The sequence below is a fragment of the Vanacampus margaritifer genome, chromosome 2, assembly GCF_051991255.1.
Source record: "Vanacampus margaritifer isolate UIUO_Vmar chromosome 2, RoL_Vmar_1.0, whole genome shotgun sequence".
Classification (NCBI taxonomy): Eukaryota; Metazoa; Chordata; class Actinopteri; order Syngnathiformes; family Syngnathidae; genus Vanacampus; species Vanacampus margaritifer.
Window position 1 is genome coordinate 44,749,392 of NC_135433.1, and position 16,526 is coordinate 44,765,917.

At 40.1% G+C, this 16,526-nt stretch overlaps 1 protein-coding gene across 15 annotated transcripts in view; it reads right to left on the reverse strand.

Moving 5' to 3' along the window:
- LOC144042697 (adenylate cyclase type 1-like) overlaps window positions 1-16,176 on the reverse strand; it is a 68,639-nt gene extending 52,463 nt beyond the window's left edge. For 14 of the 15 annotated variants that reach the window (XR_013290958.1, XR_013290952.1, XR_013290947.1 and 11 more), the window contains exons 1-3: window positions 12,753-13,570; window positions 4,393-4,542; window positions 4,061-4,179 (exon numbers count right to left, since the gene is read on the reverse strand). Coding sequence is in view for 2 of the 15 variants with exons in the window: in XM_077555587.1 (XP_077411713.1) it covers window positions 4,061-4,179; window positions 4,393-4,542; window positions 12,753-13,358 (875 nt within the window). In the remaining 13 variants the exon portion in view is untranslated. Of the gene's footprint in view, window positions 1-4,060; window positions 4,180-4,392; window positions 4,543-12,752; window positions 13,571-15,767; window positions 15,914-16,045 lie in introns of those variants that run through there. The other variant, XM_077555585.1, reaches the window with a different exon arrangement.
- Between the last annotated feature and the right edge of the window lie 350 nt (window positions 16,177-16,526).

The window sequence follows — 16,526 nt, forward strand, 5'->3', positions numbered from 1 at the left end:
AGCTTGCTCTGACCTCATGAAAAAAATTATCTTGGGGAAAAAAGTCAAATGCACTTAACTACAATCGAACATACGCTCACTGGACACAGTAAAATATCACACAAACACATTATAATAATGAGGTATTTTTTTAAGTTTTTTAAGAATTGTTAATACATTTTAAAGAATTGATCATATGAATTAACTAAGTACATATTAAAATACACTATTTATTTTTCTTTCTTTCTTTTTTTTGGCATACTAGAATAAAGTGTAATTGCACATCCACTACAGTAGGTGGCAGTGGCGCTCTCACCAGAGAGTGCCAAGCAATATAAGCTTCTCTGCAGAGGTATATTTACAACAATTTTATAGACCATTGACACTATTTATTTTTCTTTCTTTCTTTTTTTTTGGCATACTAGAATAAAGTGTAATTGCACATCCACTACAGTAGGTGGCAGTGGTGCTCTCATCAGAGAGTGCCAAGCAATATAAGCTCCTCTGCAGAGGTATATTTACAACAATTTTATAGACCATTGACACTATTTATTTTTCTTTCTTCTTTTGGCATACGAGAATAAAGTGTAATTGCACATCCACTACAGTAGGTGGCAGTGGCGCTCTCACCAGAGAGTGCCAAGCAATATAAGCTTCTCTGCAGAGGTATATTTACAACAATTTTATAGACCATTGACACTATTTATTTTTCTTTCTTTCTTTTTTTTTGGCATACTAGAATAAAGTGTAATTGCACATCCACTACAGTAGGTGGCAGTGGTGCTCTCATCAGAGAGTGCCAAGCAATATAAGCTCCTCTGCAGAGGTATATTTACAACAATTTTATAGACCATTGACACTATTTATTTTTCTTTCTTCTTTTGGCATACGAGAATAAAGTGTAATTGCACATCCACTACAGTAGGTGGCAGTGGCGCTCTCATCAGAGAGTGCCAAGCAATATAAGCTCCTCTGCAGAGGTATATTTAAAACCATTTTATAGACCATCGACACTATTTATTTTTCTTTCTTTCTTTTTTTTGGCATACTAGAATAAAGTGTAATTGCACATCCACTACAGTAGGTGGCAGTGGCGCTCTCACCAGAGAGTGCCAAGCAATATAAGCTCCTCTGCAGAGGTATATTTAAAACCATTTTATAGACCATTGACACTATTTATTTTTCTTTCTTTCTTTTTTTTGGCATACTAGAATAAAGTGTAATTGCACATCCACTACAGTAGGTGGCAGTGGCGCTCTCACCAGAGAGTGCCAAGCAATATAAGCTCCTCTGCAGAGGTATATTTACAACAATTTTATAGACCATTGACACTATTTATTTTTCTTTCTTCTTTTGGCATACGAGAATAAAGTGTAATTGCACATCCACTACAGTAGGTGGCAGTGGCGATCTCATCAGAGAGTGCCAAGCAATATAAGCTCCTCTGCAGAGGTATATTTACAACAATTTTATAGACCATTGACACTATTTATTTTTCTTTCTTCTTTTGGCATACGAGAATAAAGTGTAATTGCACATCCACTACAGTAGGTGGCAGTGGCGATCTCATCAGAGAGTGCCAAGCAATATAAGCTCCTCTGCAGAGGTATATTTAAAACCATTTTATAGACCATCGACACTATTTATTTTTCTTTCTTTCTTTTTTTTGGCATACTAGAATAAAGTGTAATTGCACATCCACTACAGTAGGTGGCAGTGGCGCTCTCACTAGAGAGTGCCAAGCAATATAAGCTCCTCTGCAGAGGTATATTTAAAACCATTTTATAGACCATTGACACTATTTATTTTTTTTACAGTTATTAGTTATACATAATTTTTGTAAAATTTTAATTTTGTGATTTATTTTTGATGAAATCTCTGTTTGATTTAATTAAATAAAAATATATATACAGTAATAAAAATAAAAATAAATACTTGATACTAAAAATAACGTTTATTATATCTCCCAAAACAGATTTGATTCAGCATTGGATCTGAATGTGTACCTAAATATTTGCGGGAAGTTTCTGGACTTTTTAATTGTTATTATTTTTTCAATATTCACTGCCTGACACTTTACAGCATTTTGACATTTTTTAGACCCACAAGATATTGTGTTCAATGAGTATATATATTCACCGAATCTGGAAAAGAAAGAACAGACTCTCTTTTCATCAGGAAAAAAATAATTCTGTCCTTCTCCCGTTCTTTTAGAATCAAGTTGAAAAAAAGACGTTTGCACAAAATGCAGCCGTTCCTTTTCTCCCGCTGGACTCACAAACTGTGCTGATCTCATATCTAAAATGGGCCATCGCTGCCATCTACTGGTGGTTGTGCATCAGTTAAGTTGTTTCCAAGTTTGAAATTCACAGTGGAGCAGCATCCCACACCCGTCCCCGTTGTAAATTGTGATTGACAAATATACCCGTCAATGAGTTTTAATTGCCTGGCGGCCTACATTAAATGATCTTGTGGGCCGTATTTGGCCAGTGAGCCGTAGGTTTCCTACCACTGTTTTATGAGCTCGTAAGTTGATCAGCAACAGTAAGATACTTCTCTGGAGTGTCACTTGCTGAGAAACATAATAATCATTAGGTGCCTTCCTTCCACTGAAACATCATTTGCTCAATTGACTACCACAGAAATCGTCTTGAGCCTCATTGAAATTTCTCTTTCTCCAAAACCTCACAAGCCCTTTTTTTTTTCCTCCAGGGTGCCGCTGAGTCTTGATGACCCCGAAGCTTTCCACTAGTGGCCTATTATCCTATTCCTAGCAAGTCCCTAATTGGATCTTTTATGTCAGCGGACGTTGGGTCGGTTCTGTTTAATGATCCAAAACGGCAAATGTTTAAATGCACAAAGACAGTTTTTATGCAAGCAGGCAGACATCTCCCAAAGTGAGTTTTCAGTGTCTATAGTGGATTTCCGAGGAGTGCCTAGACAGGTCCGATGTCTCAATGATATGCATGTACGATGATATCTGACGCTGCTTTTCCACAGCCACAATCAACTCGGTTTTCTGCTTCAAAAAACACGAGAATTTGAGAAAATCTCTCTACAGTGAAAGTAATTTTGTCATTTTGAACATTTCCGTTGCACAGTATGGCAGATTTTTAAATGTTCATATCTTAAAAGTCCAAAGTTAGAGTTCTGCACTCTCAACGTAGCACCACATTGTGCCTTGACATGCCTTGCACTGCAAGAGCTGCAGAGTAGTTAAGAGCAGAGGCAGAGAAGGTTCCGAACTAAAATACATTAGGTCATTCTCATAGAGCAGACAGAATATACATATTCTTGTGAGCATTTTCAATGCTATGTTTTTAGGCCTACTGTATGTGTTGCTGCTCCAAGTATGATATGTAGCAGTTGTTTACATTTTTAATTACTATGACTTATATGCTAATTTCTTTTAGCCCATCTATTTCATTTCCCATTGAAACAAGCTAGCAGACGTCCGTTCATTTTACTGTATATGGTTTGGTTAAACAATTTGGTGTTTACTATCAATAATTAATCATCTTTAGCTTTATGTGTAATTTAAAAAAAAAAACTTCAACAGAATATGAAAAATACACAGTGGGCGTGTCATTGAATTTTGAGCAGCTATCATTCAGCAATCTTCAACCCTTGCGTCATCATCAATTTGTCAATATTTCAAGCCCAATCGTCAATCGGTTATTTGTCCATTGCTCAGCAAAATGAGCGCCGGCCAATGTTTCTGTCATTCGAAGTGGGCATCCTTCAATGTTCCATCAATCATCACTCGTCCATGCGTCAGCAAATGGGACGTCCGTCATTGACGGATTGACAAATTTGTTGACGGGTTGATGATTACAACGACGGATAAAAACACTCTCCGCCAATCCTGAGATCGTCAATTTTTCGAAATTTTCCGTCAATCGTCAACAAAATTGCCGTCTGTCATTGACGAATTGAGGGACCTTTCGTCGATATTACGTCCGTCGTCCGCCCATGTATTTCTGCTTCGAACCCCACTTGACCGGGTACCAAAAAAAACAATAACGCGGGTTCTTTTCGATGGAAAAGTAGCAATATCATTGGAGCCGAGGGGGAACTTTACCTGACGTTGTCGTGCCGCTGGATGTAGATCTTGTGAAAAATCCTTTCTGGTGGCTTCAGGAAGTCCTCCTTCATCTCCATGGCGACGTTCCTGGGCAGCAAACTCATCAGGAGGCGTTCCTGGATGCAAGAAAAACAAAAACATCATCAATGTTAGAATATTTTACCATTTGCTGTACGCATTTAGTGTAGTTATTTGTGAGTCTCTACTCGTAAATTCAACAATTTGAGATTTTTTACTAGCGTTGTCATAGTCTTGGTATTTTCTATTCAATTTCGCTAAACTGTATTCTTTTTGGTTCTACAGCATCAAATAGCTTTTACAGCATGCACCTGTTTCTCATTCTCGTCCTCCATGCGAAGTCGCTCCTCTATGCAGTCGCGCGCCTGCAGGAAGGCCTTCCTCTGCGCTCGCTCCGTCAGGATGCGCACAAACAGGCCCGACAAGTTGACGCTGGTGAACAGCACCGTGTTGGCCACCAGCTACCGGCACAAAAATAGGAAAAACTAAATGTTACTTTGTACGCTCAGAAGAAAGTGAAAGGATGCTGTGGAACCTTAGAAATTATCATGCAGGTGTACACAGTAAATTTTGTGGAGTAAATTTTACTCTGAAAAAAATTATATTCAGTCCCAGTCTAAACAGAGTAAACTTTATACAGAATATATATATATATTATCGGAAGAGAGTAAAATATTCCAAAAAACGGAACAATCACAGAACCTTCAGTTTGGGAGACTGGGAGCCAATCTAACAACTGACCCATGGCTCGTCTGATCTCCTTTTGGACACACCAGCAATATGTTAACTAATAATATGTCTGGCATAGCTCAAGTGGTAGAGTGGCTGTCTTCCATATGGAAGGTTGTAGGATCGTTCCTCAACTCTGTGTTTTGTTGTTGTTTGTTGTTTTAGTAGTTTACTCTCTTCCAAGTGTGAAGTTTACTTACTTACTTACTTAGAGTGGGACCAAATATATATATTCAGGCTTGGGGAGTAACGGAACACATGTACCGCCGTTACGTCATCAGATTACAAAAAAAAATTAACTGTATTCCATCACAGTTACAGGAAAAAACATGTAATCAGATTACAGGTACATTTATTAAAAATGGGGATTACTTCGAGGGATTAGAATTTCTATGATGAGAGAGAGAGAGAGGGACAGAGCGAGAGAGAGCGCGTACACGCCCGCGCGCACGCCCGTTGCTACATGTCGGGGAGGTGGGAACGAACGAACTGACTCGTCGTGTCCTCCACAAGCGGGCAGTTTGAAAAAGCTTCACAGACGGGAGGAGGAAAAAGTGACCGGTATTCACTGGAACTTACTCGGAGCGAAAGTTTGAGTTGAGAGTCCAGCGGCATGCTACGCGCTGTAGCTTCTTGCTAGCTAGCCCGCTAGCCTACAAACATAATGTGAGTTACACCTTCCAAACAAATCTTCCTCCCACCAATTCACTATTTAAACATCATACACAACATATTGTGACTGGGATGAAAGTTCATTTTGCGGTTGATGTCACGCATCATCATCTTCATTGGATCTATCTATCTATCAAACAGTGAGGTGTGGTTGTTTTCAGTGACAGTTCGAAAACAGCGTATGGCCATCAATCAATCAATCAATCAATCAATCAATCAATCAATCAATAGCCTACATGCTTTTAATTACACAAGGATTTTTGCAATTTGTAGGCTGCCCGGGTCCCTATCACCCCTGCAAATAGCAACGGCACATTGTATAAAATATACATTGTGGTGATATTTATTTTTATTTTGTCTTCATGAGCATACTCAATATTGGAGTAATCTAAAAGTAATCCAGTTACATTACTATAATATTATGGTACTTGGATTACGTTACTAACTAAAAAAAATTAGCAGGTAACTTTTAACTGTAATGGATTACATTTTAAAAGTAACCCTCCCAACCCTGTATATATTTTTTAGGGTAAAATTTACTTAAATATGGTTTTATCAAGCACTTAAGTTTGCTCTTTGTCTTTTAAATTTGACTACCTTCAATTCTAGGAATCGAAAAGCAGGCTGAGTGATGAATATGTAAAGTTCTTCCATAGTGTATGGGAATGCGACATTAAAGCTCGAGTGGCTGTGTGAGCAGCTTCATCCATCACAGCGGATGACCGCACACCAGCATGGCTGCTTTCAACCTTGGTTCCCCCCTCACCCCCCCATTCCACCAAGGTTGGTTGACTTTGAACATCAACCAAACAAGATCCGCACATTCACTTTGGCAGTGTGCATCGTTGATACCCAAGTATTCATGGAGCAAAAGGAATTTATTATCAGCATATTTCTAGCTCATTCATCATTAACCTTTCTTATAACGAGAAACAAATTCACAATGAATTACTTCAATGCATAACTTGGCCATGATGCCACATTAGTGCTAGTCCGCGTTGATTTGTCTCGCAATAAATACATCTCCAGCGCCACAGACATGTGCAGTGAATAAAAATGGACGTATTTCACTCCAAAGGATGTGAACGCTCTTTTGTGGCGAGCCTTCAAACTGCAATAACTGGAGTTATTAGTGCATCCGTATCACCGCCGTCCACAAGGACAAGTGCATTGACATTTTTATAAACCCATTCTGCGGAGGAATTATGAGCCAGGCAATAACACTTGTTTTATTTATAAATTGCACAGATGAAGGGTCCGTTTTAATGGACGTCGTTGCAAAGTAACTGTCTATTTTAATTGGGTGTTTGCTTTGGAATTGCGTGTTGTTGCAGTACATTTGAGCTGCTTGTGAGAGACTTCCATACTATGACAAGACATCAGAAACAACATTGTTCTAATGAATACAACACGGGAAGTTCTGAATATGCTGATAATACCGTTATACTGGTAAGTCATTTGCTCCCAAAGACGTATTTATAAGTTTTTTTTAGGGGGGGGGGGGGGTGGATATGCTAGAGCATACAGAAAGCTTTGATGCAGCCTCTGAACTGAAGAGAATGGTTCAAGCAATGCTAGTTCTTACAATAACGGCCAGTAGGTGGCAGCAGAGTATAAGAGACCAACCAAGGCCATGTTGCAAAAAGCTGATTTACCCATAGTTTAAAACAGATTTGGGAATAATGATTAAAGGAGTGTGGAATTGATGGTTGACTATTCATCTGTTGGAGCAATGGAGGCAAGTCGGTGTGCAGTACTTGGCTGCAACCAGCAGAGGTGCGGTTGATTCACTCCTCAACTAATTTTCAGTCTAAAGACGCACGAGACATTAGCTATGGAAATTAAACTACAACAACTCCCTGTTTAGCCCCTGGTCGTTATTTGACCATTTTTTGGCTTTTTGTTGGTTCTGACCAAGTCATTTCAAAATAAAATAACGCCCAGGGGTTAATATGATACTTCCATGGAAACAGAAATTCAGAACAGTCCAATAGATTGTCCTCTCCATTAAAACCCCAACTAGTTTGCTGTCTAAAGAAGACTATCATTGCACGCCGGCTATGGAAAGTTGAGATGCATTCACACTATGCTGACTTCTCAGCATTAAACAAATATGACACCTGCATGGAAAAAGGAAGAAAAGTAAGAAGAAAAATAAGAAGAAAAATGGAGGATAGGCTTACTGTTAGCTAGTAAGAAGGAGATGAAGAAATAGTACAGTAGAAGTTAGGCTTACTGTTAGCTAGTAAGTAGAAGAAGAAGAAGAAGGAGATTTGATTTTTGATTTTGAAAACTGACATTTATTTGCCGCACTTATTTACATTCGTTTCATAACACACAGCTCGGCAAGAGCAATTAAATAAATAGATTAAAAAAATAATAATATGCTTTTACATCATAACACTAAAACATAGAAGAAGAAGAAGAAAAAGAAAAAGAAAAAAGAAGAATGGAGGATAGGCTTACTGTTAACTAGTAAGAAGGAGATGAAGAAGAAGAAGGAGTGTTAAGACGAAGCAAGCCTTGTTGGTATTTAATAACTTGAAGATTTTACTGTCTGATTAGACCTTGTGTATTTTTGTTTGTGTTTTGTTTGTTTTGAGTGTTGTTTTTTTGTGCGTGTTTTGTGTCGACAGCACGGTTTTCTTTTGTGTGCTCAGTTTGAATTGGATGTTGGCTTTTGAATTAATAAAGAAAGCATTTCTTTTTAACTGATAGCTAGTAAGAATTAGAAGAAGTAGAAGTACAAGAAGTTGTAGAAGTAGTAAAAGTACAAAAAGCAGACATACAAGAAGTTGTAGAAGAAGAAGTAGTAGAAGCTAGGCTTACTGTTAGCTTGTAAGAAAAAGTAGCAGAACAAATGGTAGAAGCTGTTTACTATTAGCTAGTAAGAAGACGTAGAAGACATAGTAGAAGTAGTAGTGATAGTATTAGTAGTAGAAGAAGAAAATGTCATAGAAGACAAAATAGTAGAAGCTAGACTTACTGCTCGCTCGTAAGAAGTAGCAGAAGTACAAGAAGTTGTTGAAGAAGAAACAGTGGAAGCTAGGTTTATTCTTAGCTATACTATAGTACATTGTGGTTGCAAACTCTTCTCCTTGTCCTTTTGTGTGATCACGAGCATGCCTTTTGAGGAACTCCTGCCGTAACCATTTTTCTGACAGCGAAGGACGCAGAGCAGAGCAGTTGCAGGCTAGTTCAGCACAAAGGACAGCTCCTCACAGCACATTCAGCTGTAGCGCCCCCCAAAAAAATACACTTTTTGTGCAGTCTCTTCCTGGCAAAATACTGTGAAACAAGCCGGGGAGGGATTTGACAAAAACTGTGAACTTCAGCAGACCCGAGCTACTGGTGAAACATACAAATAAGAGTGATGGGGAGGGGAATACCGTGTGACTGTTACCCTGGGGGATATGAATCAGCCCCAGAGGAGAATGGCTGGAAATGAAAGAGTGGAGAGACAAACTGCCAGCAGCAGCAGAAGTAGGGCAAGTCTGAAAATCACGCGCCACACCAGACATTTTTCAACCATTAAACTTAAAGCTATAATGGAACTCATCTTTTTTGGCACCATAACACTCACCTTTTATGCAGAGGTGGCAAAAGGACTCACATGCTGTACTTAAGTAGAAGTACAGAAAAAAAGATGTGTAAATGTAGAAGTGCTTATTCAACTATACATCAGTAAAAGTAAAAAAGTACAGAATCTGAAATTTACATCAATACAAAATAAAACTTCATTTTACATTTACATTGTTTTCAAATTTGCAGCGTAAAAGTAGAAAGTTGTCAGAAGAATAAATAAGCAAAGTACACACTGGGTTGTTTTCCTCATTCGGTATGTGTAGGTTTTTAGCAGATTGGGTTGCTTTTACCCAAGGTTCGGTTAATTATTTTGACCAAGTAGGTGACCCCTGCCAGGGAGAAGTTGCATCTTGTTCTTGGAAATGTTAGTAGTAAAATTAGTATTATTCTTAACCACGGCTATACTGATAACCTGGTAGTCGATTTCTTGGTAGTAAAGTTTGTACCCTTCTGTGGATCAAAATCTTGACCCAATGCGCTGGGTCAAATACTCAACCCAATGTACTGAGGCTGGGTGTAAATAACCCAGCATTGGCATGGTCCATTTATGACCCCATGCGGCACTCTAAAAACAGCTGGGTCGAAATAAACAAATTACGATATTAAAAAAAAGAGATCGGCCCAACTGTTTGGGTTATTTATTTAAAAAAATAATAATAATTGTGTGTGTGTGTGGGGAGGGGGGGGGGGGGGTATTGCTTTGTCGAAAACCACCAAATTTGGGGGGCTGTTTTGTGGGTTATTTTAATAACACGAAAAGTTGGGTTGGTCTCTTTTTTTTTTACCCAACACTTAAAACAGTTGGGATAGAAATAATCCAAGTTTGGTCAAAAATGGCCCAATGACCCAATTTCCTGTTGTTGTTTTTTTGCACAAACCAACCATCAAAATTTGGCTCGTTTGGTATACAACAACCCAAAAATTGTTCGCTTTTATACAAAACAAACCATAAAGTTGGGTCAAATTGGCCAGAGTAGTGGACTGGTCCATTTTTTACCCAAATTAGGTAGTTTTGTATAAAACAACCCAAAATGTGGATCAAACCCAAACAGCACAATTATTTTTTATTGTTTTGTGCAAAACAGCCCATAAAGTTGGGCCAAATTGAGCCAAGTAGTGGATTGGTCTGTTTTTTGGCCCCAATTGGCCAACTGTTTTTAGAGTATGGGTTAGATATTTCACCCAAATTTGGTTACTGTATTTTTGACCCAGCAGTTTTAGGAGTGCAGGTACCTACAAACTCTACTCAAGTGCAGTAATAAAGTATTTGTTGTACTTGGGTAATTCCTTCCCCTGCTTTCGTGCAAATTCACATCAGTCATCATTGTTGCCTGAGCACGCGGACACCATGTGCGCTTCTCGGGGAAAAGCAAATTGAGATTCGATCAGTTCATCGCGCGCTCGGCCGATGACAGCATATTTGCCGAGGAGATTGTTTCCCCTCCTCCCCGTCGGTGCGGCCGACGAGACACCTCGGTAGCTGTGTGAAGGACAGTGTTGGCTGCAGATAAATAGACAGGGAGAGCTAATCCATTAAGCTTGGAGATGAGCCCCGTGGCATGACCCCCGAACACACGGACCACAGCTGCATCAACCCCGGCCGGCCTGAAACAGCAATAAGTGACTTTATGTCTCGTTTTTTTTATGTATTGTCGTAACACTTTAACATTGTCTCGGCCTAATATGTTCTTTTAGTGTTGTGCGTTTATGGCTCTCATCAATATTTGGAGTAATAGAACTCTATAAGACACATATACACAGTACATTCTGTAGAATAAATAACAAGCTAAAGGTCGTGAGTTTGTTACTCGACCCTTATGTAACTTTTTTTTTTGTTTGATTTTAAATTAACTCGGAAAATGTAGTCAAAATCTCTCCTTGTAAAATTTACTTGCAATTTCCGGGTGGAAAATCTTTATAATATAGGTTTAGGCAAATTCTCTCGTACACACTTAAAATAATTTGAGTAAAATTTACTCTGATTATTTTACTCTCTTCTTTTTTCTTTTTTTTTTCAAGCGAAAGCTCAGTATTGTTCATTCGATAATCTTACCGATTCGACATGTCATCATCATTGCTCTCTCTCTCTTCTTTTTTTTCTTTTTTTGTATGTGCGTGAGTATGCGCATGTGCGAGTGCGTGTGTGCACGTGTGCGTGCGTGTGAGTGTGTACTCATTAATTCACCTAAAACCTATTTCAAATCCCATAACGTTCACCTAAACCGAATACTTCAGAATCCAGCTAGAGTCGTGAGGTTGTCAGGAGACCAGAGGAAGGATCAAAGAAAAGAGAGGAAAGTGAAATCCAGCACCGACCACCCACCACCCACCGGGATACCAACCAGAATCTTTCACCCTCTTCCAAGTGTAAATTTGACTCTGTTTAGAGTGGGACCAAAATATACTTTTTTTAGAGTAAAATTTACTCTAGTAGTAGTAGCAGTATAAGTGGCACTACAAACTGATGATGAGCCAAATTCGAAAATTTTTCTTTCCCTTGCAATCAAAGCCAGCAAAAATTTGATTATTGGACGTCTTGAAAAGATTATCCTGATCCCAGATTATTCTGTATTGTGTAGAGTGATTTTTTTCCCCCTACCCGATCGGAACACGATCAATGCCGACAATGTTGAACCTGTTCAATATTTACGATCGTAAATGTTTCTGTGTGAAGTCAACAACGAGTTTGACGGCGCCCGTGACTCAATGACTGCCACATGAGACGGAACGATAGCCAATAAGGAGCGACCTGAAGGAAAAAAAACGCTTGTGCTGTTGTTGGATTCAAATAGAAGAGCAGCTGCTTGTCCGGAGTATTTGTACCGAGTCCTTTGAAGTCAAGTGATATATTTTCGCCATTTCAGATGAAAGAAGCTTTTGTTCAAGATTCTACCCAGTCGCATGAGCGTGATAAATAACTCTGTATTTGTTTGCGCAGACAAAAAAAGAAGTTAAAAAAGAATGTAAGAGGCATTATTACTCGCATTGCTCTAAACCTAGATCACATTCGCAACTAGTCAGGAAAGCGCAAACTGGTGACGGGTTCTGTCACTGCATGCGTAAGCAAGGCCGATGCCTTCCCACGTGCAGTGAATCCTGACCCAATAAGAAGACAGTAACTATTGATATTGGGCAACGGCTGATCAGATGGAACATCGGCAAAAACAGAATCAGGCGCAAGTCAAGATGAGAAAAATTGAGAGGCTTATTTCAAACGCCAGGAAGGTCACCAACTTAAAAAAGAAAAAGAAAAAAAAAAGATCCATAGGAGTACATGGAGATGTCCAAGCTGTCAAGGCGACACGGGGCTGTGACAATGAGGCAAGGACTCCGGAGAGGGAGGTGGGACGACTGCACATGCCTTGACCTTTGCCTCCCGTAGGACCTCCACTGGAAAACCTGCAGCTGGGCGGGCGGTTTCTTGCACACACCAAGCCCCTTGCCACTCCAATTTGATGATGGATTTTTTTTTTTAAAAAACGTCCCTCATCCCACTGAATGAATGTGTGAGAATGTACATGTGTGACTAATACTCATTCATTTGTACATGTTCTGCAACATGTAAATGTGAACGTACAAGTGTGAGTTCGGTTTACTGGGGTAAGCGTGTGAATGCTGTTTGTATGTTTTTGTCTTTGAGTGAATGTTCACGAGTGCCCTTGCACGTGAGTGCGCGTGTACTCACCGTCCGCCACAGTTTCTGCGTCCTGACGGAAGTGGCGGTGACAATGAGGTGCGACACGGACACCATGAGCCCGAAGAGCACCGCCAGCAGGGTCCGAACGGGCAGCAGCGCGTAGGCGACGAAGGTGACCAGGACCAGCTGCCACACGCCCTGGTCGGGCGACGTCTGCGACTCCGAGCCGGCGGCGCCCAGCGAAAAGGGACAGCAGAGGAAGGCGAAGGTGAAGCCGAAGAGCAGGCTCAGGTTGACGATCTGCTGCAACTGGGTCACCTGCAGGTACTTGACGTTGGTGACGATGAAGAGCGACGTGAAGACGACGCAGTGCACCGGGTGCGAGCCCTTGGAGATGGTGAGGTGGCTGGGGCCGCCCAGGAGCTCCGCGCCGGCCAGCGCCGACGACATGAAGATGAGCACGGCCAGCGCCTTGAGCGTGGACGTCTGCTCCAGTTTGAGGTTGTAGTTCTGGAACAGGGACTCCAGCTCCTTACAGTCGAACTCGTCCTCGCAGGCGATGCTGCTCACGGGGAAGCCCGGCGGACACGGACTTCTCTTCCGCCGGCTTCGGACTTTCTCAAACGGCGCTTCCTCCATGTCGGGGCCATTCATAAACTGAAGATGTAGTCTGCTGCTTTTTTTTCTTCTTTTCCTTGGGAGGTGTGGGCAGAGCGCACTTTATCCACAAAAAGGCACGGGGAGCTTCATCTGCTTACACAAACACAAAATGTGACGATGGAGCGACGTCCACTCGCAACTTAGCGGCTCTTCGCGGGGCTCAGGCTCAGCTGGGATCACGCATGCGCAGTGCGAGGCCGACGTTAAGTCTCAAGACGATCGTAATAATGGGACTGTCCACACAGCGTCCCCTCCCTTGTCTGCCACCTACACCTTTTTCCGTCATTAAAATAGTCGCATTTGCTGAATATGAGCACTTCCTGTGCCTGCTCTCATCCAGCCACACAATAATATTTGGACAAAGAAAAGTAATATAAATTATTATTGATCAATTATTACTGACAATATACACAAAATTCCAAGTCATAAAGCATTAAAGTGTAAATGAACATATCATCATGCATCTACTAAAAGTATATATTTTAAAAATAGTACACTTCACATTTACTGTAAAAGTGTCATTTATAATTCTAACTTTTGGTTCAAAGGAAAACTTTGTATTTTATTTTACAGCGCAATCACTGACACTCCCCTTGAAGAATGACAATAACTATGAATGGTACCACTTTTTTTTCAGACCGATACCAGTACCAGTACTCAACTCTTCATCACTGATAAATACCAAGAAGCCTACCACTAGTAGCCACTAGTACTTTTGATACATAAAATATCCCCCAAAAAACATTTTAAAGAAAAAACTATAGATCCCAGTACAGCATTTTTCCTTATAATTACACAAAATTAATAGCAAATTTATATCCTTCTGATTTTTAAAAATGGGTGCTACACTATGCGCAAAAGAACTACCCAAAAATGGTTACCCTCAGCCAGGGGTGCCCAAGTCCGGTCCTCAAGAGCCACTGGACGTTTCCGAGGGAAATACCTAAAACGGGCCGGCTATAGGGACTCTTGCAGTCCTACACGGCAATGAAAGACTCTTGGTGTACTAAGTAGAACATTTATTTATTTATTCATTCGTTCATTCATTCATTTAGGAATGTAAATGATATATTGAATATCTTCTAGGGCTAAAAATACTGCAATAAAAGACATAGAATAAAATAATTTGTTTTAAAAATCAATACAAAAATCAATGGTTTATGATTAACATAACATCTACAGTAATTTCAGTTGACCTGTCAATGGCACTTTGTATTATCTGCTTGCATTAAGCTAGCACATTTTGGTTAGACAAAACAACAACAACAAAAAACGGTCTGGCTATTTGACGTTTAAAATGTAGCATTTTCAGATGTTTTTTGTTTGATAAATGTAATAAGTTTGAATAAGATTAAAAATGTAAAGCATGTGGAGGGGCTAAAACTATTAACATTTCTTTATGGTCGCTCTATATCGCAGATTTGTACCGTGGGTGTGCCTGGAACGAATTCCCACTATATACAGTAGTTGTTTAACAGATGTGCTGCTTTTAATATCGTGACATGACGATGACGATATATTGTGGCCGTTACCGTTACATCCCTAACTGTGATGTCATTTTCAGTCAGCAGTAAGTGGCAAAATGGCCGCCCTCGAGATGGATTTAAAAACAGGTGGATTTTGCTCTTTAGTTCGTATTCCACAGACGCAATATTAATTGGGGGCGTACAGAACGTATTATTGCAAATAAATGATTGACTCAACATCCCCTTTAAAGTGGAAGTAAACCTTAAACATTACTTAAGAATAATATGTTATATGTGACCTCACTATAGACTAAACATGATATTCTGATTAATATTACAATTGTGGAATATGAGTTATGAAGCAAAATCCAGTCGTTTTTATGCATCTCAGCGGGCGGCCATTTTGCCACTAGCTGTTAAATGAAGATAACATCACAGTTGCTCAAGGCTCAACGACCAATCACAGCTCACCTGTTTTCTGAAGCTGCGCTGGGATTGGTTGTTGCCTGAGACCTGAGCAATATTGATGTCATCTTCAGTCGACAGCAAGTGGCAAAATGGCCGCCCCCCCTGAGATGGATTTTGCCGCTTAACTCATATTCCACTAATGCAATATTAACCAGCATTCCATATTGAGACTAGTGGGGCTGCATAGAACATATTATGGTAAAAATAATAATAATAAAATAAAAAAAAGGCTTGACTTCTCCTTTAAGACATGGTCATGATAAATTAAAAAAAAACACAGATATGTCCCCAAATGTCATTTTAACCCCAGTGACAAGCCTCTCATACCTCTAGTAGAAATCAAGAGTTTTCTCTGAGAGCGCAAATAAGGGACAGCCTGCACGCATGTAAATAGAACATTTCATGTGTTGGCACCACCGCCATCACCATCGGCTCTTGTTTCATTCATTACCACAGGAAGATTAGTCACCATGCAGTCACAGGCTGAGGGAGGAACAAAGTTGACAGATGGATGGTCCATGCACAAGTCCAGCCATGCTACGAGGACACTCGTGCCTTCTGTTGCCCTCCTCCTTCATTCTCTTCTCTGCTTTCACTTGCACGGGTCCAACTCTGCTGTCCGATGGGAACACATGAGAAGAGAGACAGACGGGGGAAAAGCGGACAAGTTTGGAAAAAAAAAAACATCTATAAATAGTGTGCCATGTTAAACTGAAAATAAATCGTCATTCACATAATTGTGCTTACCAGAACCTTAACCTGACGAGGAACTTTGGGTGAACCATTGTGGGTTTGGACAGCGCAGCTATTGTTTATATTTAGCTTCTTAACAGGGAGTCATTTATTTGGTCAAAAGAAGGTCCTGTAATAGGGGGAGTACTTTTGAGAGGCCCAAGAACCGTTGGGGTGGATAAAATTGAAGTAAGTCCCTAGAACTTTTAGTGAAAATGTGTATTTTGTGACATCTTGTATCCATCCATTTCCTGTATTTTTTTGTCCTCAATAATATAGTGGATTTTGTACCAAAAAAAGAAGCTCCTGCAAAAAGCACAAAACGGGCTTCCACTGGATTTGATGGCAAAATTGGCTTGCGGCAAAATTGAAGCACTGACACCCTTTCTGGCGATTTGCACCCTCTGTTTGTGTGACTGCACTGTCAGTGACAAATTACCATAATAATGAGCCAGTCTTGGGTTTTTTGTCATGTCTTGTCACATCTGGTTTTATT